The sequence below is a fragment of the Bos grunniens genome, chromosome 29 (assembly GCF_055505025.1).
Source record: "Bos grunniens cultivar Pamir isolate PY7600 chromosome 29, Bosgru_T2T1.0, whole genome shotgun sequence".
Lineage (NCBI taxonomy): Eukaryota > Metazoa > Chordata > Mammalia > Artiodactyla > Bovidae > Bos > Bos grunniens.
This window is the reverse complement of record NC_141193.1, coordinates 26249922-26275629: the sequence shown is the minus strand read 5'-3', so window position 1 is coordinate 26275629 and position 25708 is coordinate 26249922. Positions and strand designations below refer to the sequence as shown.

General features: G+C 48.2%; 1 protein-coding gene across 23 annotated transcripts in view; it reads right to left on the bottom strand.

Annotated features, from left to right (window-relative positions):
• The window catches only part of NAV2 (neuron navigator 2), a 423563-nt gene that overhangs the window by 145590 nt on the left and 252265 nt on the right, over positions 1 to 25708 (bottom strand). For all 23 annotated transcript variants that reach the window (XR_015157994.1, XM_086385216.1, XM_086385183.1 and 20 more), the window contains 3 exons: positions 24945 to 25057; positions 18813 to 18921; positions 16067 to 16456 (listed from right to left, as the gene is read on the bottom strand). Coding sequence is in view for 22 of the 23 variants with exons in the window: in XM_086385216.1 (XP_086241342.1) it covers positions 16067 to 16456; positions 18813 to 18921; positions 24945 to 25057 (612 nt within the window). In the remaining variant the exon portion in view is untranslated. The remainder of the gene's footprint in view (positions 1 to 16066; positions 16457 to 18812; positions 18922 to 24944; positions 25058 to 25708) is intronic.

Sequence of the window (25708 nt, the reverse complement as noted above, 5' to 3'; positions counted from 1 at the left end):
ATAGACGTCAGCCCACCAGGCTCCTCCGCCCATGGGGTTTTCCAGGCAAGAGTACTGGAGTGCGGTGCCATCGCCTTCTCTATGGAACAGCATGGACCCCCACTATTAAGCCAGGTCCAGCCCTGGGGGCCTCCCCACTGAGACTCCAGACGTGGGGAGCACGGACAGGCCATCTCGGCCATAATCTTGTCCCAATCCTGAGACAGAGACCTGTGAGCATCATCAAACACTGCTTTCCAGCTGCCAGATTTTGGAGTCATTTATTAAACAGCCACAGAAACTCAAGAGTTTACCCGCTAGACAAGGTGGAGCCACTGAGAAATGATAAGCAGGGATCATGTAATCAGATTAATACTCTAGAAGGAGTTTTCTCACCCAAGAGTAGGATGGACTTGTTGGATAAGCACTGGGATCCGAGGTGCAGAAAGCAAGCAAAGGGCAAATGGAGTCATCTGGGGGAGAAACACGAGCAGAAAGACTGGAAGAAACCACGGTAAGAGACAGTGAAGAGAGCGAATCCACTGTCCCTGGTGACCAGCCTTCCAGGAACAACAGAACAGAAGAGTCTGAGATTCTTTCTGATTTTCTGGCTGTGGAAGAGAAATGGATATGGAAATATAAGAGGAGAAGCAGGTTTGGGGGGGACAAGAGGGGTTAGATTTTTAACATGTTTACGCAGATTACAGGGTTCTCAATGAACACCCTGAGACAGGGTGGATGCCCTTCTGCTTTGCAGTCAGGTGTGTGGGAGTCCCGGCTCCCTAACTCACCAGCTCTGTGACCTTGGGCAAGATACGGATGCCCTGCGGGCCCCTGCATCCCTGTTGGGAGGAGCGGATGACCACATGGATGACAGTGAGGCTGACAAGAGACAAGGTGTATAAAGCGCTGCACACCAAGCCAGCATTTAGAAACGCTCTCTAAACAGTAATACAGGGTAGCCGCTATTTTTATCACCATGATCCTTATTGTTAACTGTTCTGCATACTTGGTCAGAAGCTTTGTGCGCAGGAGGCCTGGCTGCAGGGCATTAAACGAAAGCCGTTCCCAGGAAACCTCACACACACCTCTGGAGAAGGGTTTATTCAACCGTAAAGCCTATGTCCACCTCTAAAATAGCTGCGCCAGCCTGCCAAGGCGGGAGGGAAGCCCGGCTGTTAGCTGTCTTCAATCTCTCTGTCTCCCTCCCTCTCTTCCAACTCAACGGTTGAGTGGTTTTAATTAACAACTCCCACAGCGTAAGGCAAAAGTCACTCGATTAATAAAGCTCTAACGTGCCGTGCATGGTTCTGGGGTCTCCGGGTGGCGCTGAGCTTGTAATTGTATGTTTTGTTTGGGTTTGCGGCGGGTGGGAGGCTACACGACTACAATTTCCTCAGAGAAGTTCACGTATCACATGCACAAAGGCTGGAAACCGCCGGTGACTAAAACGCCCACTTTGATGAGACTTCATGGCCTGAAGCCACGTTGCAGTGAGGTGCTTCAAGAAACCACCACACAGGAAGGGCTCAAACTCTGAACCTTCCTGACTCTGACCAGCTCACTGGTTTTTGTTTCCAAAACACACACATCAGTTTTGCCCCCACTCACTGTCTGCGGGCCAGTACCTGGAGACTGTTGATACAAGTGTTTCTAATGCTATAGCAAAACCTGAGCCATTTAATTGAAAGGAAACTCAAAACAATGCTTTTGAGGCAAACAAAAGTATCCATTTTTGCCCCCACCTCAGCCACAGCCTCTTTGGTCCTTCCACAAGCATTGGCCAAGTGAAAGTCTGAATGCAGCTCAACACTCCAAGCCTTACCCTTTGAACATCACCCTCCATCTGTTTATATGGTTTCAACACTCCCTAATATGGCACAGGGGAAAACAAGGGTTTGTAATGTTCACAGATGCCCACTCCTCCTTTTTGGTCTTGCCCTCCACATAATTAGAGATATAGCAAGAAGCCATACTACAGCGTTCTGGAGCACAGGCTCTGAATTCAGCCTGGTTAAACACTTGGTCCCATCAGTTACTGTAATAGGGAAGAACAAACGTGACTCCATATTGGATCTGTTTCTTTTGCTTTGTGTTCTATTACTTTTGCTACAAGTTGAGAATGTTGTCTATAGCCTGAAATAGACAGGATACTTCTCAAGGCTCACTTTTCCATTCATATAGAGAAAAACAGTTGTAGAACAGAGGATAACATGTGTCTTATTGAGGATTACAGGAACATAGCATCTGACTGACAGTGGGCTGCTGCAAGAGCGAAGGATTCTGACCTTAAGAAGTCTGCACCAACCAATCACGTGCCCTCTCTTTCAGTGTAAACAAAGCCTGAACTCTAATTTGGATAAGACGGTTCTTTGGGACACTAGTCCACTATCCTCTCCATCTGCTGGCTTTCTAAATAAAGTTGCCATTCCTTTACCCAACAACACATCCCTCAATATATTGGGCTGCTGTGCAGTGAGTGGTACCAGTCTGGACTGAGTAACATTACCAGCTGTGTGACCTAATCAAGTAACCTAACCTCTCTGAGCTTGGTCTTCTCAATCATAAAGAGAAGATGAAAAGCAGCCCTTATCTCAAAAAACTGATGTACAGGACAAGTGAAATAACGCATGTAATGAGCTCCACTGAGCGCCTAGCCCATGAGAGAGACCCCAAAGCAGCTTAGCTGTTGTGAATTCCGGTACCACTGCTGCAGGACAGGCAAAAAGTCGCATGCTAGCAGGCGGGCTGGTTGACTTCTGTGGCCTTTTCCCATCTCAGCAGAGCCAACACCACATTTATTCTGTCCCACGTTCCTAACAACTTGAGCTGACTTTACCCTTTAAACTTCATTGTCCAAGTATGTGAGATTTCTCATTTCAAAACAGATGCCTGCTCAATGACAAGTACAAAGCTCTGGGAACTGGGACACGGACTCCAACGTTGCAGCAGAGGGAAACACAGACCCCCGTCTCCAGCTTGTTATAAGATCAAGAGGTGAATATGGGCTTGATTTATAGCTGGAAGATCCTGGAGACAGATGTGGGCCTCTCCTCAGACTCTGAATCCTATTTTACTCTGGAGTCTCAAAAAAAATCATCATCCCTCCAGAGGCGCCCATGTCAGGATTAAGAGGAAAGATCAAAACCTCTACTTCTCGGGGAGATTTCTTATCAGGACCTGGGAATTCTGGAGGGGGTGTGATGATTTTCCAAGGCATGCACAGACTCGTGATTTGTGGTCATATCCCAGGTAGGATGTTTTAGCCTCGAGCCCTCACAGATGTTTCTACAAGCTGTGTTGCTCTTTGTCTCTAGACCACAGGTAAGCTGCCTCCTGACCCAGATGACTCATTCCTACTGATCACACTACACAGCCTGCTGGCAGGCTGTAATGGTTAATTTTATGGGTTAACTCGGCTAGTCTGTGATACGTAGACACTTGGGGAAATATTAGCCTAGATACTGCTGTGAAGCTGCTTTTTAGAGGGGATCAACATTTAAACTAGTACACTTTGAGTAGAGCAGATTATGCTCCAAAATATGGGTGGGCTTCATCTAATCCGTTGAAAGTCAAAAGAGAATAAAAGACAGATGTTCCCAGGGAAGAGAAAATTCCACCTCTAGGCTGTCTTTGGGCTTGAGATGCAACACCGTTTTTTCCTCTGACGAACCCTAATACACAGACAGACTCTCACCCACTTAGCATGTATCTGGCTATCGTGCTTAAGAATAAGAAATGGTATTACCTCATCTTAATTAACATTCTAAGTAGGATAAAAGAGCAGGAAAGCAAATAGAGGCGATGATTCCAAAACCCCAAAAGGAACGACCATTCTGTATGTGCCAAATGCTTTCAAAACACTATCTCCTTTCTTTTTCTGTACACTGAAGAAGCAGGCTGTCACTGAATAAGTGGGAAACAGGCTTAGAAAAGGAACCCAATTCGCCAAGGTCACACAAGGAATATGAAGGTCAGATCTTCTGACCATGAATCTCAAGTTTCTTCCATTCGACCATGTCTCCAGAGCAGCATGGTGAGAGGATCATGAGTTCTCAACAAAATTTCAGTTTCTTATCTTGATTTCAGTTCAGGCACATATGGTCTATTTTAGGGCCAAAATACTCCCAACCTCGTCCAAATGGTTCTTTTCATCTTTACCTCAACTCGAGCTTGGTGGCCTCCAACCTTGCCATCATAAATCTGTAGAGCCACTCTGTAGCTGCTGGCCCTTGCAAAATAGCTGGAAAGGGTGCTTTCGGTGCTCTATAAGCTGAAGACAAAGATAAATGAGACTGGGTTTTCTAGATGAGAGCCATGCAAAGGCTAAACAGGAAATACAGAGGACCTTCGGGTCTACCTGTGACACAGATCTCTCCACTCAAGGTACGCTTGCAGATCTCCCTGGTCCATTGTTCAAGAATCTGCCTGCCAAGGCGGGGGACACAGGTTCGATCCCTAGTCTGGGAAGATTCCACATTCACAGGGCCACTGGGTCCATGTGCCACAACCACTGAGCCCGCCCTCTGGAGCCTGTGAGCCGCAACTCCCGAGCCCACGTGCTGCAGCTTCGGAAGCCAGCTCACTGGAGAGCCTGAGCTCCGCAACAAGAAAAGCCACCACAATGAGAAGCCCATGTATCACACCTAGAGAGTAGCCCCTGCTCATCGCAACTGGAGAAAGTCCACACACAGCAACGAAGATCCAGCACAGCCAAAAATAAGTAAACGATTGAACAAATTTTTTTTAAAAAGGTACCTTTGCAAAACACTGAGTAGAGACAGAGAAGGCTGCAGACTCTACTAGAGAGGGTAGTCCTGAAGAAAGCAGAAAATACTCTACTAGAACAAATAGAGGAACCAAGATCACAATGAAATGCCGGCACACGAAGGGAAAGAAGGGAAGGGCAGCCTTCTGTTAAAAATCTCGTTCATGGGCTTAAAAGCAATGAAGTTAACAATCAGCCTCTTGGCTCTTCATTTTTCTTATTAGTAAAATGAAAACATCCTATAAAGTTCAGGAATATATATAGTACCTGGCACACAGAAGATGTGTGATATACATTGGCCCCTACTCCATCATCCATCGAGAGCTGCGGAGTGGGCATATGTTTTTCCTGCATGTGTAAGCATCCTTTGGTAACTGTGAGCTCACAGTCCCCGCTTTATCCTGACGAGGACCTATATTGATCAAAAGTGAGATCGCAAAAGAAGGAGTACCACATGGTCAGCCTGAGAACTGATCCTGTCGGTCAGAGACCCCAGAGCAAGGCCTGGGATGGAGGAGACCCTCGTTAAAAGTGTGTTGACTTGAAATAATTAAAAATGCAGTCTCTTTGCAGCACAGATTAATGGAGACTTTCCCTTGGTTGGATACGTGGGGCTGATCTGAGTAAGGCCAAAGCGGCTGCGTTGATGATGCTCACCAACGAAGAGCCCTGTGAAGGGCAGGAAGTCTGTTCCAACAGAAGGGCAGAAGGGAATGGGATATAGTGCATACTGTTACCCCGCACCAGGCTCTGAACTGGGTATTATATGTGCATCCTATCCCATTTAATCTGGGCAACACCATCACTATTATGAGAACGGTGTGGAAGGGTCTAGCAGTTCTGCGCATGTCACCTCATTCAATTGGTCACCGCAACTCCAGGCGTTAATATTCTCATCTGTAGATGAGGGAAGCCTGGTCCCCAGAGAAGAAAGTGAGAACAGAAGAGGTCCCCTCGGGGCCTGCCCTATTGTCAGACCCCCCACATCTTGCCTCCCACTGTGAACATTTACCACCATCTGTCTTGGGTTAGACTTAACTACTGAGCACAGGTCAGCCTCCCCCTTGGGCCTGGAGCAATTCTCCAGGGCAAGAATTGGAAGGCTGTGGGAGTGGGGTTTTCCTAAAGCCCAGGGAATTACATTCCAGAGGCTGCCACATACTCTGCTGAAACACTCAGCCGGCCCTGGTCCGGGGGTGGCCTGGAGGCCTGAGACAGTCTAAGGGCAGTGAGCGGTGCCAAGAGGCAAGAGGGCAAGCTGGCAAAGGATGGACAGACATCAGCTATTTCAGACAGTGCCGCGCAGGCTGGAGCCCGGGAGCTGGCCTTGACTCTCTGGCGCCTCCATGCCCCCAGGTCAGGCGGAGTTTTAGAAGAGAGTCTCTCTGACCCCATGTCCCCATTCCTGGGACCTTGGCCTTACCCAGAGCTGCGTCACCCGACCCTGGGCTCTGAGAGCTCCTGGCCTGAGCCCACCCCCACCCGTCTTGAATCTCCAGCCAACCCACCCCCAAACAACGCACCACTCTTACAGAACTACACCCCGCACCCATTATGTCTTCATGCCTTTGTTCTTGACCTCGGTCTGCCTGGCTGCTTGCTTATCCTTCAAGGCTCAGCTCACAGGTCCTGAAGGTGCTATAGCTGCTGCTGGTGGGGGACACCACACACAGTGCTGAGTGCTCTGTCCACGCAGACTCTGGGCCAAGTTCACGGGCATGAACTCACTGAAGCCACACAAGAGCTCTGAGACGGGCCCGGGAGCGTGCTCCGGGGCACCGAGCCCAGAGCAGAGCAGCCAGGCTGGCCTTCGTGCCACGGCCCCCAGCTCCCAGCACACCCTCATCTCCACTCACTGTCCTCTTGGAAGGCACTGCAGCTTCCCTTCTCCGGAGCTCCCCGCCCTGACACTGACCTGTCACCTGCCTGTTCCATGAGCATCCTCAGGGATGCTCTGCATCTCATTCATTTCCCTCAGCCTTCCTGTCTTCGGCACAGTCTCCAGTACACAACAAACTCCATAAACACTTTTTAAATGGCAATTTACTGCCTTTTGCCTGCAGCCTCCCCAGAAGGCAGGCCCCAGGAAGGGTTTCCAGGTCCAGGGGAGCCCATGTGTGGGAGGATGTCGCTGAGGATGGGAGCAGGCGGCGGGCAGTCCCTTCAGAAGACTTTCTTCTCTCCAAAGCGCCCACTTTCATTCACTCCTCCCCTTCCTTCCCTGCAGGATTCTGCGGTCAGGGGTGGGAGTGGGAAGGGATCAATCTCAAAGCAAGCTAGGAATTTCCCAAGCAGTCGGGGCCCAGTTTTCCTGAGAAGACAAGGCACCCCTCTCCCCCCACTTTTTTCCCCCTCTCTTCCCCATAAATTACTAAGCCAACATTTGCTCTTATGAGTAACGGTCTGAGCTGCCCATGTCAAAGTTGGACCACACTTCATTTCTCCACAGGGCTGTTCTCCAGGAAATCTTTTTTGAGTTCTGTCCTCTGCCTGCTAAATCTATCGTCACTGCCGACAGTGGCGCGAGCAGGCTTGGGAAGCTGGAGAATTTCTCTACTTTCACCATGTCCTGAGCTCAACTGTTCTTTCTCCTCTGATTAAACTGCCTGCTCAGCTGCCTACAAGGGCTGAGTGATTGCCCACACTCAGTAAATCAAGCAAGTCTGCGGTGTGGGGAAGAAGACGTGCTCATAAGCGATGCCGCCCCAGCCACTGGGGACAGACTACTCATTTAGTAGCCAGGGCCATCCGTCCGCAGCGCTGCCCGGGTCAGATGACATCACAGCCAGGTGAGGAGAGCTGGCGTGTGCTCACCGACACTTCGGGAAATGAATCCTGCCCGCTGCATGACCCCCTGTGCTCGCTCACTCTGCCCAGGGAAACAGGGGTCACAGGGTTTGCCTATGATTTTTAACACCAAGGAAAGTATCAGAAGGGGCCAAGCATTCCTGGTTTCTGTGAATTCATACACTGCTAAGACTTGTATAAATCACCAAGGGAAGTGAGGAAACACCAAGGGAAGCAGGGAGGAACAGAGAGGCTGAAAAACTGGGAACTGGCCCGGTTCCACCACTGGCAGACTGGGCTACCCCGGGCCTAAGGCCTCACGCTGGAGCACCACTGCAATTTGTTTTTGTTTTTTGACATCACATGACTTGCAAAATCTCAGTTCCCTAACCAGGGATTGAACCTGTGCCTTCCCCACTGAAAGTAAAGAGTCCTAACCACTGGCCCGCTAGGGAGCTCCCTGGATTTTTGATGTGTGAGTGTGTATAAAAGGAATGCAGGGCATTAGGGACAAGTGGTCTGCCCAAGGCCCTACAGATCTGTCTAGACAGCAGTCTCCACCTTTCCATGGCAGTTCAGCCTCCCGAACATCACTGAGACCTGACCAGTGTCCGACGGGAGACCTGGAACTCCCAAGCCTTCCAGGAACCCCAAAACCAAGATCACTTCAGAGGGATCAACCTGGAGAAACATGAGCCCACCTTTTCAAGTCTCAGAGGTACCTGCCACATCCGCTGGACCCTATCATGACTTAGCGCCTTTCAGGACAGCCTCACCTAAAACTGTTTCTCTTGGCTCTGGCGTGCATTTTGGCCAAAAGGAGTGTTTTGGCTTCCTTCCCTATCAGTTTGCCAGGAACAACAGCCTGTCAAAGTGACTTCAGGTCTGGCCTGGAAAGACCAAGAGAAACATTTAGCAGAGAAGAAAGAGCCCGGCTGTATCCTATGCTGACTTGATGAGAAACGCTTCCCTCATTTGTCCCAAGACGGTCTCTGAAGGAAGGAAGAGAGGAACAGGGCACCTTCGCTCCCGTCCCCACGGCGTATGGCCTTCGTACTTTCTTTCCCTTGTACTGTCGGTGTCCAGCTCGCTGGGATTGAGGGAGGCACAGGTTTGGAATAAATAGAGCCATGGAAAGGAAGACCATGTGGCCAGGGCGTCAAGCTCAAGGGGCTTCAACCTGAGGCGCATCTTCTTTCAGAGGCCTGTGACCGCTCTTGTTTCACTGAAGGTCCCTGTAGCCTTTAGTCAGTGGGTATCGACTGGTCACTTACTATGGAACAGGCACTGTGCTAGCCAATGCAGACAGGGGAGCCCGTAAGACAGACTGCACTTTGACCTTTAAGAGCTGGTAACAGGCATGGGCTCTGTCCGTTTCTCATAATCAGTGTACTGAAACAATCTGAAAAGGTGTTTTGTATGGATGCCTGGTTTGATTTTATACACACATTATATATGTGTAATAATTCTGGTGCAATGCTGTCAGTGCTATTACAGGTATGTCGAAGATGATCAGAGCCCAGAAGAAAGAATCACTGGCTCTGCCTGGATAGAATCGGGGAAGGCTTCCTGGAGGAGGTGACCTGGCAAGCAATGATGGGAAAGGCAACACAGGGTGCTATGCATGAGAAGGATGCACGGAAGCATAAAACACCCTGTGTGGTTAAATGTCTGTGTTTCCCCCACCCCTGAAAAATCATATGGTGAAGCCCTAGTCACCAGTTTGATGGTATTTGGAGATGGAGCCTCTGGAAGTTAAATGGATTTGAAGAGGTCACAAGGGTGGGGGCCCCCAAGTGGGATTAAGGCCCTTAGAAGAGGAAGACACTCCAGACCTGCTTCTCTCTGCTTTGGGAGGACCATAGCAAGCCAGCAAGGGGTGCTCACCAGAACGTGACCATGCTGGTACTTTGATCATGAACTTCCAGGCTCCAGAACTATGAGAAGCAGATGTCTGTTATTGAAGTCACTCAGCCTATGGTATTTTGTCATCACAGCTGGAGTGAAGACATGCCATGACATTTCTATGGAGGGGTAAGGATTCGTGAGGATGGGTTCCTCAGCTTCAGAGGGGTGAAGTCTCCCAGCAGGCATGTGTGGCATCTGTTGATGGAGTAACCCCTGACACCCAGCAGAGAAGACTGCCATCATCGAAAAGCCAACTCTGAAGATGTACTTGCTCACAGCCCCGTGTTCTCTCCTGCACTAGACTTCTGGCCAGGCCACATTCAAAGAGGAGCCAACCACTACACTCTCCACTCTCTCAGTCTTGAATAACACCAGCTCTGAGTTGTAAACCAATAAAATGATTCTTTGAGTTAGAAGCAATCAAAACCACTGCATCACACCCTGTATGCGCCACTAGGTGGAGCTATGCGTTGCACTGAAAAGAAATACCAGAGGCTAAATTGATTTTCTCTTGAGTGTTCTGTAAATAGAATGACTGCCTAACACAGTTGGTGGTGGCAAGTTATATAAGCCCAGAGTCCTGTGAGGGTAGGCATGAAGGACAGACCATTCACAAAATATTTGTTAAATTCCTACTTGTGCTAGAATCTGAGACAAATCACGGGTACTGCCTGCCTTCCGGGAGCTCCACGTGTGGCGGAGGACAGACACGCACACACACGTTGTGCGTGACGGTTCTCGAGTATCCGGGACTCTCCCAGGCGATCCTCAGGGTCTGTGTCTAATTCTCAAATGAAAACTTGTTCTTAGTTCATTTGGCAGAAGTGAAAGTCGCTCAGTCGTGTCCGACTCTTTGCGACCCCATGGACTATACAGCCCACGCAATTCTCCGGGCCAGAATACTAGAGTGGGTAGCCTTTCCCTTCTCCAGGGCAACTTTCCGAGCCAGGAATCAAACCAGGGTCTCCTGTATTGCAGGCAGATTCTCTACCAATTGAGCTATGAGGGAAGCCCTCATTTGGCAGAGGCAAGTTTAAATCTCAAATCTGCCTGCCTCTCAAGACCATACTCTTTCCTCAACACAGTCCCCCTCAAACACTTCCTGTGCAAAGCAAAAGGTTCAAGCGCAAGGTTGGGTGTGGATCAAGGCCACCAGAAATGAGGCAGAGCTGGCTCTGCCTGAGGGAGTCTAGGAGCGCACCACAGAGGAGGTTTTTCTGTTTTGAAAAGTCAGATAAGCTTGAGGGGAAAGAAATTCCAGGGAGACAGAGACAGGTCCTATGGCACAAGGCTTTGCAAATGCAGGAGACGACCGTGGGTAACAAACAGCACAAGCCGGACACTGGGGAGTACGGGGCACCTGAGGACCGACGTGGCCAGGGTGCAGGCTGGGAGGGCGGCTGAGGGAAAGACCATCAGCAGCCTCCCTGTTAAGAAGTTGACATTTGTTCCCACAGGCAATGGAAAGCCATCAAAGACTCTTAGAGAAGTTTCTGATGTTGAATTTAAATGGTCTTTTCTTTTTTCCAGGAAGGGAGGTATATTCATAGTATGGAACATTATTACAACTCAACGACTCCTTTGAAAAGGAAAAAAAAACTTTCCAAACATATGGACTCTAAGTCTGTCCCTTTAATTTCCCTCTATACCATATGGAGCGCTGAAGTTTGGGAAGATGAGTAGATGGATCGGCTTCACAGACCAAATCTTAGTAAGAGACATCTACGTCTGTTACTTTTAATTCCTTTTCCACTAACCACAGCTGAATTCCAATTTATCAGTCTAATAAAATGAAGTGGTGAGGTCAGGCGGTTTCTTATAAAGTACTTAGACATGCCTGGCACATGCTAAGTGAAATAGGAGGGTTTAGTGAGTACACAGCACACAGAGGCCAAAGGCGTGTGCCCTTAGTTCCTTAGTAAACTCCATGGAAATCACGTAACGTCAGCCCCGCCTTAGGGAAACCCTAATGGTACACAGGTGCGCATGCGTTCATATCCAGGAGCAACAAGGAGCTGGAGACATCAAAAAACAGCTCTTCGACCAAGCTGAGGTCCAGCGTCATTTTAAAAACAAAGGCCGTGGGTTTTCCGAAACTAGAATTTACTTCCACATCAGTCTTACTAAATAAACTTGCTGTAAACTTTTACAAGAACTTTCCTCAAAGAGCCTCCACATTGATTTATAGAATACTCATGCATCAAGGCTGCTTCCACTAAGTCAAGCAAACATCTGGGTGAAAACTGTAGTCATTTCACGGTTCCCAAGTGCTGGGATCTTTGAGGCTGATATGACATCTGAACGTTGTCTGAAACTGTGTGTCTTCATCAGACGTTTGCCATTAATTAGATAAAACCTCAAAGAGAAATCTAACTGCAGAAGGTTAGAAACGAAATTCATTGTAGTGCTTCAAGGCTTCGGGAAGCTAAATAACGAGCTTCGGTGTCACAGAGTTCAGCAGTGGTAGAGCAGGATTCAATCTTACCTGATATTTGTCTGTTTTCTTTCCACTACACCAGCTGCCTCAGCAATCTGGCTTATTGGGCAGATTCTGAAGCACAGACTAAAGGGCCGGTCCTTCAATATCTACAGCCTTGTCATGTTTATAAAAGGAAAAAGAACGGAGTGCAAAGGACATTAAATGGTGTGCCCTGAGCTCTGCATATAAAGGCAAGTGGGTAACTGAACCTCAAAGGAGAAACTCACACGTACTTCCACAGAGTGGAGTCGTGCTTCACTAGTGCTCTAGAATGTCACGACTAGGAGGAGTGTGAGATGCCATCTGGGCCGCCTCTCTTCACTGTGCAGGTAAGCCTCTACATTAAAAGTAACTGGTGGGGGGAGAGGGAGGGAGTTGGAAACAGACCAGCGTGCTCCGATTTCAATAATTGGGTGGTTTGCTTACATTTCCACACTTGTATCTACACTTGCTCTAAGTGCTATCTCACTTGCTAAAAATGTAAGCTTCCCAAAGCAGGAAGTGAAACGTAAACATTTGTGCTTTTTAGCAGGCATAACAGCTCTGGTTTGAATAGCTAAAGAGACTAGGAATGTCTCACTGTAACATCCCTAAGCTTCAGTTTAGGGTGTTTCAATGTCGCCACCTTGTGGAAATTGTTGGTAGTACATGAAAATAAACATGCCTTCACTTATTAAAAGACTGACCTGACAAGAGAATAAATGTTTCTTTAAATAAGAAAATCTCAAAATAATCCCAAAATGTTTGGTTGTATATCACAGTGGGAAGTGATAAAGATAACCCTGACACCATGCTGAATACCAATGGTCTTCTTAACAATAAGAATTAAAATAATTATTAAATAAATTTAACTATAAATTATTTTAATTTTAATAAAAATTTAATTGTAAATTATTAAAATAATTTAAAAGATTAAATTATATGCAATTTTAGTAATACGCAGATATTACTGTTTTCATGGGCTTCCTAGCTGGCGCTATAGTGGTAAAGAAGTCACCTGCCAATGCATGAGACAAGAGAGACGTGGGCCAAGCCCTGGGTTGGGAAGATCCCCCTGGAGGAGGGCATGGCAACACACTCTAGTCTTCTTGTCTGAAAAATCCCATGGACGGAGGAGCCTGGCAGGCTCCAGTCCAGAGGATCGAGGTTGGACACGACTGAAGTGACTTGGCACGCATGCTCACGCACACTGTTTTCCTGTTCATGTAAAACTAGAGACACGAAATGATGCTCTAAGTTTACGGGATCATTTGATTTACCGTTAACTGTCCCAGCTATGAGGGCAGCAGAAAGCTGTTGCACAGTAAGAGTTTGGAGGCGCCTGTCTTCCAAGATTTCACCGTGGGATGGTTCTACAAGCAACAGGCAGAAAGCCAAAGTACCCCTATCTGTAAGCTTTAAATAAAAGAACACTTCTGGACAGACAGGTAGAACTAAGTAAATCAATTCTGAAATAAACTCAAGTAGCTGTGTTATTTCAACACGGCAATGAAATCCTGGAGAAGATGGGCCGGGACACTGGTTAAGGAGCTGCGTTCAGGAGCACTAGCCCTGAGCCCTGCCTCTTAACTACTCAACTTGGGCAAGTGGTTTAACCTTCCTGAGCCTCAGTTTACTCTTCCATAAGATGGGGATTTATGATATTACCTACTTCAAAGGATTGCTGTGAGGGAAGAAGATAATATATATAAAGCACAATGCTTGGCACGTAGTGGGAGAACGAGCTATTATTAAGAAAATACTGACTCACCCACGGGGTTCTTGATCACTACATTCAGGAAAATGAATGGCATGATCATCATGCCTGATTTTTATTATCTGTAATTTTACCTGTTAGAATGTTAGAGGAGGGAAAGATCTTGAAGGACTTCTGGGCAAGCCAGGTTAACAGATGAAGGGATCACGGGCAAGCGGGGTAGATGAATGCTTGTTCAGCTTCCACGGGGATCTGCAACTGGGGCAAACGCAGGAAGCCAAGCCTCAGGCCACACAGGGTCACGGCCTGGCTCAGACATCACCTCCTCACTCCCCTTATCTTCGCATGTTACAGGGAGGTTGGGCTTGCTCCTTCATCCATGCAGCTGTGTGCTTGCCAGTTCAGCAAAGTTTATATACTCCTACCTGTACAAGGCACTAGGGATTCAGTGGTGGGCAAGCCGGATTCTCCTGCTGCATCATGGCACTTACTGCTGTAAGCAGGAGCAGGCGGAGAGACAATAAAATACAAACCCATCCTGACAATAATCACATGGACGAAGGAGCCTGGCAGGCTACACACCATGGGGTCGCAAAGAATCAGACACGAGTGAGTGAAACACACACCCAGGATAATTCTTAACACTGATAAGCTTCCAAATGAGTATAAATACAGTGATGGAGAATAGGCCTGGGACAAGTCACATACAGGACTTGAAGTTGAAAGGTCAAGGAGGACCCTTTAAAGAGATGCTGACAGAGCAGCCAGAAGGAACCAGTATAGAGATCTGGGCGACAGGACCGAGGCAGAGAAACAGTGCAAAGGCCCTGAGGCAGGGAAGAGCTTGATGAGAAGGAACACAAAACCAGCTGCAGCAGAAGGAGAATGGAGAACAGCCAGCCCTCAGAGGCAGGTACTGACCTGCCTCCTGAGAAACCTATATGCAGGTCAGGAAGCAACAGTTAGAACTAGACCCGGAACAACAGACTGGTTCCAAATAGGAAAAGGAGTACGTCAAGGCTGTATATTGTCACCCTGCTTATTTAACTTCTATGCAGAGTACATCATGAGAAACGCTGGGCTGGAAGAAGCACAAGCCGGAATCAAGATTGCCGGGAGAAATATCAATCACCTCAGATATGCAGATGACACCACCCTTATGGCAGAAAGTGAAGAGGAACTAAAAAGCCTCTTGATGAAAGTGAAAGAGGAGAGGGAAAAAGTTGGCTTAAAGCTCAACATTCAGAAAACGAAGATCATGGCATCCGGTCCCATCACTTCATGGGAAACAGATGGGGAAACAGTGGAAACAGTGTCAGACTTTATTTTTCTGGGCTCCAAAATCACTGCAGATGGTGACTGCAGCCATGAAATTAAAAGACCCTACTCCTTGGAAGGAAAGTTATGACCAACCTAGATAGCATATTCAAAAGCAGAGACATTACTTTGCCAACAAAGGTCTGTTTAGTCAAGGCTATGGTTTTTCCAGTGGTCATGTATGGATGTGAGAGTTAGACTGTGAAGAAAGCTGAGCGCTGAAGAATTGATGCTTTTTAACTGTGGTGTTGGAGAAGACTCTTGAGAGTCCCTTGGACTGCAAGAAGATCCAACCAGTCCATTCTAAAGGAGATCAGTCCTGGGTGTTCTTTGGAAGGAATGATGCTAAAGCTGAAACTCCAGTACTTTGGCCACCTCATGGGAAGAGTTGACTCATTGGAAAAGACCCTGATGCTGGGAGGGATTGGGGGCAGGAGGAGAAGGGGACGACAGAGGATGAGATGGCTGGATGGCATCACTGACTTGATGGACATGAGTTTGAGTGAACTCTGGGAGTTGGTGATGGACAGGGAGGCCTGGAGTGCTGTGATTCACGGGGTCGCAAAGAGTCGTACACGACTGAGCAACTGAAGTGAACTGAACTGAAGGGCCAGACCCACCAGGCTCAGGGGTCTGGATTCTACCCATACGGTTTGCTAAAAGACTGACACAGTATGGTCTGGAGCCTGGTTGGGACCGCCCAGCGAGTTACCGCCAGGCTTGGACTGCAGCCCAGGTCGTGTGTCTCTCGGCCCAGAAGGCTCCCCTCCACAGCACACAGCCTTCGACATGGACAGGACATGAGGAAGGCAGTTTGCTCTCCCCCAGAGAACGTTGGACTTCCCTGGTGGCTCAGACGGTAAAGAATCTACCTGCAGTGCAGGAGACCCGGGTTTGATCCCTGCATCAGAAAGATCCCCTGGTGAAGGAAATGGCAACCCACTCCAGTATTCTTGCCTGGAGAACTCCATAGACAGAGGAGCCTGGCGGGCCACAGTCTGTGGGGTCGCAAAGAGTCAGACATGACTGAGTGACGAACACCTCACTCCAGAGAACGTTAGGAAGTCCCGCAGAAGAGAAGGCAGGTGCCAGGCCACCACTCCATGAGAAGAGCAGCAGCACAGGTACTCACCCGCTGGTGATGTCGTCCGCCCGCATGTTCTTGCTCAGCACATCCCCGTCGCTCATGTATCCAGGCGCATCCATGCTGATGGCCTCCAGGTCCATCTCATCTCCCGCCTTGTCCGAGACGTCCACGTGGCAGACACTGCTGCCCCTGGAGGCCAGCTGCCTCCGCAGGGGGGCAGAGTACACGTAGCGGCCTGACTCGGTGTTGATGAAGCGGCTGGCATTGGCTCGGGGAGGGTACCCATTGCCCATCGAGGGGGCGTCTCCCGCCTGCAGCCGAGGGCTGGACTGGCCGAGCCTCCAGGCCAGGGGAGTGGGCCTGCCCGTCAAGCTGAGGATACTGCGCCCGCTGATCTCTGTGGTGACGTTGGTGTCAAACGTGGTTTCCAACGTGCTAGAGACATAAAATCGGCCTTGCGTTAGACCCCGATGTGCCCAGCAGTCTTTGTGTTTACATCCTCTTTAATTTCTTTTCTAGAACTATGAAATACTTCCCATATACAAAATAGGATCAAAAAATAAGGTACCAATGTACCACCCAGTGTAGTTCTGCTGTTAAAAATGAAAAGATGAAGCTGCATGCCTGAGTGACATTGCGAAAAGCCCAGTGGGGACTTTTCCCCTAAAACGTGGTACAAGTGCCCACGACCAGTTAGTTCATTTTTTAATATTTACTTTTCATTCACTCATTTGCCGGTGCCGAGTCGCAGGTGCAGCACGAGGGATCTTTAGTTGCGCCATGTGGCATCGAGTTTCCTGACCAGGGATCGAACCTGAGCCCCCCGCATTGGCAGCATGGAGTCTTAGCCCCCGGACCACCAGGGCAGGCCCCCAGTTACTTTAAAGAAATGATCTTAACCAGTCTTCTTTGTAACCCAGGAAGGGACACAGACCATGCTGGACTGATAACGATGGGACATAGCGCCTGCCCGCTTGTCCTTGGATGCTGCCTTTCATCTCTTCCTTCCTAAAGGCGGGAGGTACCCGTCCTCCCCGGGGTCCTAAGACATTTCACGTCCTCAGCTCTCTCCAGACCGAGCAGGTGGGGAGGGCCCTGATTTTCTCACTCTGTAACATGCATTTCCCCCACACATTTGCTTCTCCCCTCTTTTGTCCAAAATGACAATTAAACTTTGGGGGCAAAAGACCAGAAATGAGAGATGAGTGTCTGGGCTGGTGACGCATGAAACTAGCTGGGTCTGAATCTGCCAGGAGACTGAGCTCGTCCCGGGTCTTGCCACACCATCAAGATGAGAAACACGGGGTCTCTTAACAACTAATCGACCAGAGAGGTATTAATACGTCTTTGGTTACCCGAACGTTATTGACGGGAGTGTTTCGATATTCACTGATGTAACAAATCGCTGGCCACAGGTGCTAGTTTCTGCAAAAATCCCCCGGTCAATAATGTGTTAACTAGGCAGAGAGAGTGAGAGTCCTTTCCTACAGAAGAAAGCATGGACGCTTTCCCTCCTCTCATGATCAGCATCTTAGCTTGAGCCAAGAAATCCACCAAACTGCTGGAACCGACTTTCAGTCAGTCTCAGTGATGATGGTGGAAGGACGGAGGTGACTTATCTCATCACAGAGGGGCAGGCCAGTGCCTGGCTCCAGGCCAGCACCATCCCACCCTGGGGTACTCACCTCTGAAAGGAACCAATTAGGTACCCCAGCTGCTTTTCTTTCCCTCCGATCCGGGAAGCAGCCTGCCTGACATTTCTCATCTTGGGAACCCCTGCGATTTAGGTGGGCTTCCCAGGCAGCACTAGTGGTAAAGAACCTCCTGCCAACGCAGGAGACATAAGAGACGTGGATTCCATCCCTGCTCAGAAGATCCCCTGGAGGAGGGCATGGCAAGCCACTCCAGTATTCTTTCCTAGAGAATCCCATGGACAGCAGAGCCTGGTGGGCTACAATCCATGGGGTAGCAAAGAGTCGGACAAGACAGAAGCGACTTCACATGCATGCAAGGTTTAGGCCCTGGTCTTCAAGAAACCATGGTGCTTAATCCTATTCTGCCAAAGCTGCAGGCAGAGGGGGAGCCCAGCAATCTCCCGCTGTGTTCATTTATCAAAAAGACTGAAACTGGAGAAGCAAAGGAGACCTCCCTGACCTGGGAGCTCACAGGGGTAACTAGGCCTCTACCTTGATCGTCAAGGCCAAACACAAACCGTAAAACCTGGTTCTGCCCAAATCATGAAGGATGCCCAGGGCTGCATCCTCTTCACCTTCTCGCTCAACAGTGAAAAGAAGCTGATAAATGTTTCCAATGTAATCCTAGAGTTCATCCAACGAAACTGTGGTTTAAACATGATCCTCCGCTTTTATAAATATTTCCGTACGTGCTTTATACACGTGCATGACTAACAGCGTTACAGAGTGCTGGGGATCAGAAGAGAGGCAGGAATGCGAGTTACTCATTTTATCACACAGGTCAAGTACAGTTCACCTGCTCATTTTAACAGCCCAATATCATTTTGGAAAACGCAAGCAAAGGGAAATTTCAACGCAGCTGGTCTGCCACATCCCTCCTGCTTTGGGAAGGAATCCGTCTCTATGGATTTTTGCTCCTGACACTTCTGCATGCCATCTGGTATGCTCAGTGAATTTCAGCACATTGGCAATCCAGGTTATTTATTCCATTAACTAAATCACTTATGTGGCTAGAGCAGGAACACACCACGGCAGGAGCAGCCATGTGATAATCAAGTTACCAGCCGACTCAGGGAAGTGATTCACGCTCCAGGTACCTGTGTGTAACCTGAGTTCCCCGTAAACTGGACATGGTCTCCTCCAAATTCTGCCGCAGATCAGCAATATTCTTCACCGTCCGCAGTCGCCGAGCCTCGGGATCCTCCCCTGGAGAGACAAAGGTGAAGACTGTTTAAGTTCTCAGGTAGATGGGGAGATTCATGGGAACAGCAGTCGTGTCCATGACCATAACCATGCTGCCTGCTCGGGACCTGGCTCATCACACATCCTCAAGAAGGATTTGCGAGTGAATGAATGGATGGATGGAGGAATACCCGAAGGAAGGCATTAAACCTAAGTAGAGAAGTCTGTCATCTCCCTGCAGGTCCCTCCAGCAATAGGTGAGGTCTAGCTTATGAGACAAAGACAGAGTCTGAGACAGTAAACACATTCCCACACTGTCTCCCATAAAGACAGACACATGTTAGGTCTGAGCCCTGCCCACAGAAGTGGGAAAGGCCTTTTGCTTTCTCCTCCATAGTAGGCGCTGCTATCTACTGACCCAACATTACTTATTTATGTATTTTGGGCTGTGCTGGGTTTTCACTGCGGCTCAGGCTTTCTCCAGTTGTGGTGAGCAGGGACCACTCTGTGGTGCTGTGCAGGCTTCTCACTGCCGTGACTTTTCTTATCGTGGAGCACAGGCTTCAGTAGCTGTGGTTTCTGGGCTTTGCTGCCCCGAGGCATGTGGGATCTTCCTCTGGGAAGGGATCAAACCCGTGTCTCTTGCATTGGCAGGCAGATTCTTTAGCACTGAGCCACCAAGGAAGCCCTGATGCAACATTATAGATGGCTCATTTGTAGTGGCTAAAAGATCTGCACCTATTGATCATTAATATTTCTACAGAGAGAGGTTTGCCTTCTTGGCCTGATTTGTTACGTCATCTCGAATTCTGGCTCCTCTCCTCCCTGGCTGAGTGGTCACGAGGAAGAGGAGAGGTCACCCTCTCCGCCCTTCACACGCCACGGTCCTAACAGAAGACACTGGCAGTGCTGGTCTCAGTGGACTGTGGCAGGACTAAATGAAGATCCCGAAGTGCAGCGCCCACCTGATCACGCCAGCTGGTGCTGCCGAGTGGGCAACGTTCCAGAAGAGTCAGGCTTCTCTCTGGGGGACGAGGGACTTCCATTCCTGGGCAACATTTCCCACTAAATGTTCCCAACAATTCCCACCTCTCCACTGGTCTGGAGAGGTGAAGCTGGCACAAACGGCCCAGGAGAAAGAGGCCACATACAAGCTAGGAAGCCACACTCCCTCTCAGAGAAGCCTCGGCCTGGGGGTGTCTGGACATTCTGTCTTGTTTGGGCTTATGGGGGGAGAAGAAAAGTTGAATAACTACAATAGTGATGAGAGGAATCACACATCTTTCCCTCAGAGTAATTTCAGGAGAGCTGAGAAGACCACCATCAAGGGTCTTTTAAAGCTGATGACTATTTCAAGTACTGAGCAGTATTTCTAAATTAAGCTCCATACAGAATATGGTACACATGGGCGACAGCAAGTGAGATTTCAGCAGACACCAAGTGGAACTTCCAGCAAGTGTCATCAACAGGGCAACAGGCAGCTAAGAAAAAGCATAGAATTAACTCTCCTTCTGAGACAGATGACCACTTCTTAGGTTATTCTCAACACGGTGGTACCTGGAGGCTGGGTTCAATGATTGATTCTATGAAGAAATTTGCTATAGCAAACTCTCTGGCCTTGAAAACGTCAGTGTTTTCAATTTTCTCCCCGCTCCTAACCAAGAGAAATTTGAAAGGCATTTTTCCCTTATCTGAAAAGTAGTCAGACCTGCATTTCCCACCCAGTTCTTTAAAGTACATACGAACGTCCATGTTTTTAAACGAAAGCAGTGATGAATGTCTACTTTACCTTCCCCTAATGGCTTTGGAGGAATGTAATTGCATCTATCCACAGGGCCATCAATTAAATATCTTTCACTGCCAGTTTGGCCACATTTTATCTGTGTAAAGGCTGCCAAAAAAAGGTACTGATCTTTTGGATGGCTCCAGGCCCTGCAGGGAACATTTATTATGAAGCTAAGTCTAGGCACCAGTTTTCAAATTATCTTCATTAATTAACTTAATCATGCACAACAGTATAATAACTATATTTACAGGCACACCTTGTTCTATTGTGCTTTGCTGATACTGTGATCTTTACAGACTGAAGGTTTGTGGCAACCCTGCTTCGACCGCGTCTGTCAGTGCTGTTTTTCCATCGGCACTCGCTTACTCTGTGTCTCTGTGTCACACTTTGGTGATTCTGCCAATATTTCCAACCCTCCACCAGCAAAAAGACTATGACTCATTGAAGGTTCAGACAATGGTTGGCATTTTTTTAGCAATGAAGTATTTTTCAATTAAGTACGTTGTTCAAAATAGTACGTTGTTTTTTTAGACATAATGTTACTGCATACTTAATAGACTAGAATATAGTGGAAACACACAGCTTTTCATGTCGCTCAGTTGTGTCCGACTCTTTTGCAACCCTGTGGACTGTGGCCAGCCAGGCAGTTCTGTCCATGGGATTTCCCAGGCAAGAATACTAGAGTGGGTAGCCATTTCCTTCTCCAGGGCATCATGCCTGGGATTGAACTTACACCTCCTGCATTGGCAGGTGGGTTCTTAACCCTCTGAGCCACCAGAGAAGTGCACTGGAAAACCAAAAAAAATCTGTGTGACTTGCCTTCTTGCAGTCTTTACTTCACTGCAGTGGTCTGGAACCAAACTGGTAATGTCTCTGAGGCAGGTCTGCATATGTCCACGTCCCTACTGACGTCTAAATGACACATTTGCCTGTGTTAAGTCTCCTAAGACAAAGGTCTTGGACACAGAGTGGTAACTCACCTTTGTTCGTGGTAACCCCCACACAAATCTAGATATGCTCAAGAAATATTTATTGCCCCAAAAATGTTTGGTCAGTGTAGGGTGAAAGAGAAAGGACAGATTTTGCACTCCAACAGATAAAGGTTTGCACAGTGGCATTGCCACTTATTAGCCACTTGACCTTGGACAAATCACTTATCCTCTCTGAATGTCATCTGTAAAATGGGGATAAAAGTCCTTCCCTTAGGTTAGAAGGATCAGATGAGATGACACGTGATATCCCAAAGCAACTGATCAAATAGTCCCATAAACGTCCATCCCTAAATACATCCATTTGTTGTCATTTCAAGGAACTGGCTGTAGATAAGCTGGATTCAACCTCATACTTACAAGCTACGACATAGTGTCTCCATAAAATTATTCACTGTACAGCCACATGATACAACCACACACATGAGTTTCACCGCTTAAATGCAGGGCTCATTGAATCTGAATGAACTGTTTCCCCCGAGGAGTCCCACTGGGAAATATATGCTCCCCTCAAAGATTCCAAGGGCAATGTAGACGCACAGACTAGTAATCCACCTGCCTTGCTCAGGTGATGATGTTCTAAACTGCCCATTCTGCATACTGGAAGATGGGCTCAGTATAAGATCTCCATCCCAACTCACTGTCTGAACGAAATAAACACACAGCGTGCCCCAAGGGAAATGACTGGGCCCTGGAAGCCCATCTACTATGAACCATTCCATGTTTACCCGTGACTCTCCTCACCTGCCCAGGGCAGTCCCCTCCCAAGCCAGGCACTACGATGGAGAGAACAGCACGTTCTGATCACACAGAGCAGATGTGAGGATGGCAGGGTGTTAACATGAGGAACACGGATGGGACTGGGAGTTTTTACTTGGAAGAGGGAGGCTAGGGGACATGCTGCTGCAGGAAAGGAATGGAAATTGTCCGTGAGCTTCAGGAGGCTGGATTATGTCCAGTGATTTAGAAATGGAAGGATAAAAGACTCCATTACCAGGTAAAGCCAGCTAGGTATGGAAGGGCTGCCTCATGAAGGAATAGCTTTTCCATCACAAGAAGTATTTCAGCAGAGGCTGAAAGACAACTTGTCAGTGAATGACAGAAGGGATTCACGGACTGGATAAGGAGTGGATGTGGTTCCTCCTAATGCTACAATCCGAGCTGCATATCTCACCTGTAACTGTGTGAATGGTAGAGCACCACAGGACAGTCCACCTACTTGCATGAGTAAGGGGAAAGAACTAAGCAACAGATCAAAGAGTCTCATAAACGGCAATTCCTGGACACACACATTTGTGGTCATTTCAAGGGACTGGCTGTAGATAAGCTGACTTCAACCTCATACACGCACGCTGTTGTGTGACGTCTCCACAAAACCATTCACACACATGACACAGCCACGCGTGTGAGTGTCACTGCTTAAATGTAAAGACAAGTTATCCCAGTTCAGAAAGTTCCCTTAGCAACTAAAACCCTTCGACTTCACACCGAAGAGCACTTGATTAGCCATGACTGGCTGCACAGTTCTGGTCCCCAAACCCATAGACAGCATCTCAGGCTTTCTGAGCTCTCACTTGGTTGCTGTCCTGATGCACAGGAGACATGGGGAGGAAAAGAAAAAGGACTGAAAAGATCACAGGCTGCCATCCGTCCCTCTGAAATTTAAGTGTTACGTGGAATGGTCTCCGGCTGCCGCCCTCACTTCTCAGATGTAAATTTCACTGAGCCCCTGGGTCTGACATGAATCCACACTCCTCCACAAGACACACGTCTGACCCATGCCAGCTGCTGGATCACTGGCCCGACTCTTTTGATGTGTGCACATATGAACACGATCTGGAATGTGTGTGGAGACCTGAGCAGTCATTAACCCCCATACCCTTCTCCTGAGAGCTGACCCTTTTCCTGCACCATCCAGGTTCTCACATGCAAGGGAGCTAAAACCTGAGAGAGAAGGAAATGTAAAATCAATCCCAAATGTGGGGCCCCAAACCACTGCAAGATGGATCACTTACAAATGGCTGGAAACTTCTCTGTCTCCTCAACGTGCCCGGCCAGCAAGAGCCAGAGGGAAAGAGCTAAACCTCTTAGATCCTCTGAAATGAACACTCAGAGTTAATGGTCAAACGGGTGGATGAGTCGATCATACGGGCTGCATACCAACTCCACTGCTGTGCCATGGCTATTAAAATGGGGCGGTCACAGATACTTAGTCTAATAAATGGATTTTAAACATGGATTTAGTTTTTAACCCAACCCAGGAAGTGGTATGATATGCAAAGAATAACACAGCCACTGCTCAGTATATGGCTTCCCACTCACTTCCCTGATTATAAGTTGCTGGGACGCAGGGCACAGAGCTGGGAACAGGGATAAGCACAGGGAAAGCGGTGGCTCAGAATGCGCTGCAGCAGGAATTCAATTCTGATGCTACTTCTGTGTCTTTAAATGAACACTGTGACGGTATAACGCTAATAAATATTTGTGGAATTAACTGTATGACAATTGCAGATTTTATGTTTTTATATGATATGACATCCTTTAATCATCATTCCTGTCTAGTGAAAGTGTTAGTCGCTCAGTTGTGTCTGACGCTTTGCGACCCTGTGGACTGTAGCCCACCAGGCTCCTCTGTCCATCGAATTCTCCAAGCAAGAATACTGGAGTGGGTTGCCATTCCCTTCTCCAGGGGATCTTCCCGAACTGGGGAATCAAACCCCGGTCTCGCACATTGCAGGCAGATTCCTTAACACCATCTGAATGATTAGGGAAGCCGCTCCTTGCTAGGTTACATTTAAATAAAATTTAGACTTTTGTTTTTGGTAAAAGAAATATGCTGAAATCTTCTTTCCAACTGTCTGAGGATGCTCAGAACAATTTTCAATCAGTGTTTCTAGAAAGGAAATTTGAAAAAAGTCAAAACATTTTAGAGTTCTAACTCTTTTTGGAAAGCAAATCTATCTGAAGACTGAACAAGGAGATTTAAGGTGAAGTGTCCCAAGCCCAGAGCCCCCACATGAGTGGGGTGGAGTATGGCTTAAAGCAGAATTCACCAACAGATAAAAGACTTTTTATAGTCTGGGAAGGAGGGAATAGTGAGAGAGAGAAGAGGGGGAAAAAAAGGAAGCAGGAAGACAGAAAATCAGTCTGGCTCATCAATCAAAGCAACAGTGAAGCAACTTCATGACGAGCTGGGTTCAGCACTTCCAGCGGTGGTTGCTTGGGAGGCCTCACTTCCCCGAGACAGGGAAGTTCCAGGGCTCTGTACTCACCAGTGAGTTCCTCCAAGGCAGGCTGTCCACTCTTGGTGTAGTGGCTGGGCTCCATGGTCACACCCCCTGAGCTGGATTCGGCAGTAACATTCCCTTCGGTGTCTGTCTGGGACCTTCACACACAAACCAGAGCAGACATACTTGTCACAAGCAGTAACTACCCCATCTGGACCACTGTGCTCTGATCACAACCCCTGTGAGCCCCTCCTTTGGTGAGAAGCTTTAGAACAGAGCAGACCAGCAGACAGATTCTAAATAATTCATCGATGCACATGGAGCGATGTCCCAGAAACAGAGAGAGCCACCGAAGTGTAAAAGATGAAATATTCATCACCCAAATGGAGGGTCTGCAATCCTTCACTGGGGAACGTGTCTCTGCGTCCCCTTTGGGGAGCTAGATCTAGCCAGCGAAAGGCTGGCAAGTACCCGACGGTTTGGATCATTTAACCTGTGCCAAAGAGCCACTTCTAAGTAACCAGCGATGCCAGCAAGCCAAGCATGAAGATGATTCCACTGGCAGCCCCGTGCGCCACCCCCGCCCCCCGCCCAGATCCTCCTGACACGGCTGTCTCTGGAGAGGTGACTGTACAACCGGCCAGGAGTGGGTGCCAAGCAGGTGTGTTTGCCCTCCAGGTCTGATTCAGAGCTCAGATCTCCTGAGATGAAAGGTCTCACTGATCATTATTTCAACACTTGACTGAAATCTGTACTTCCCCAAACCTTCTCCATGCCCTTATTTGTCAAGCAAATCGAGACAATCAAGC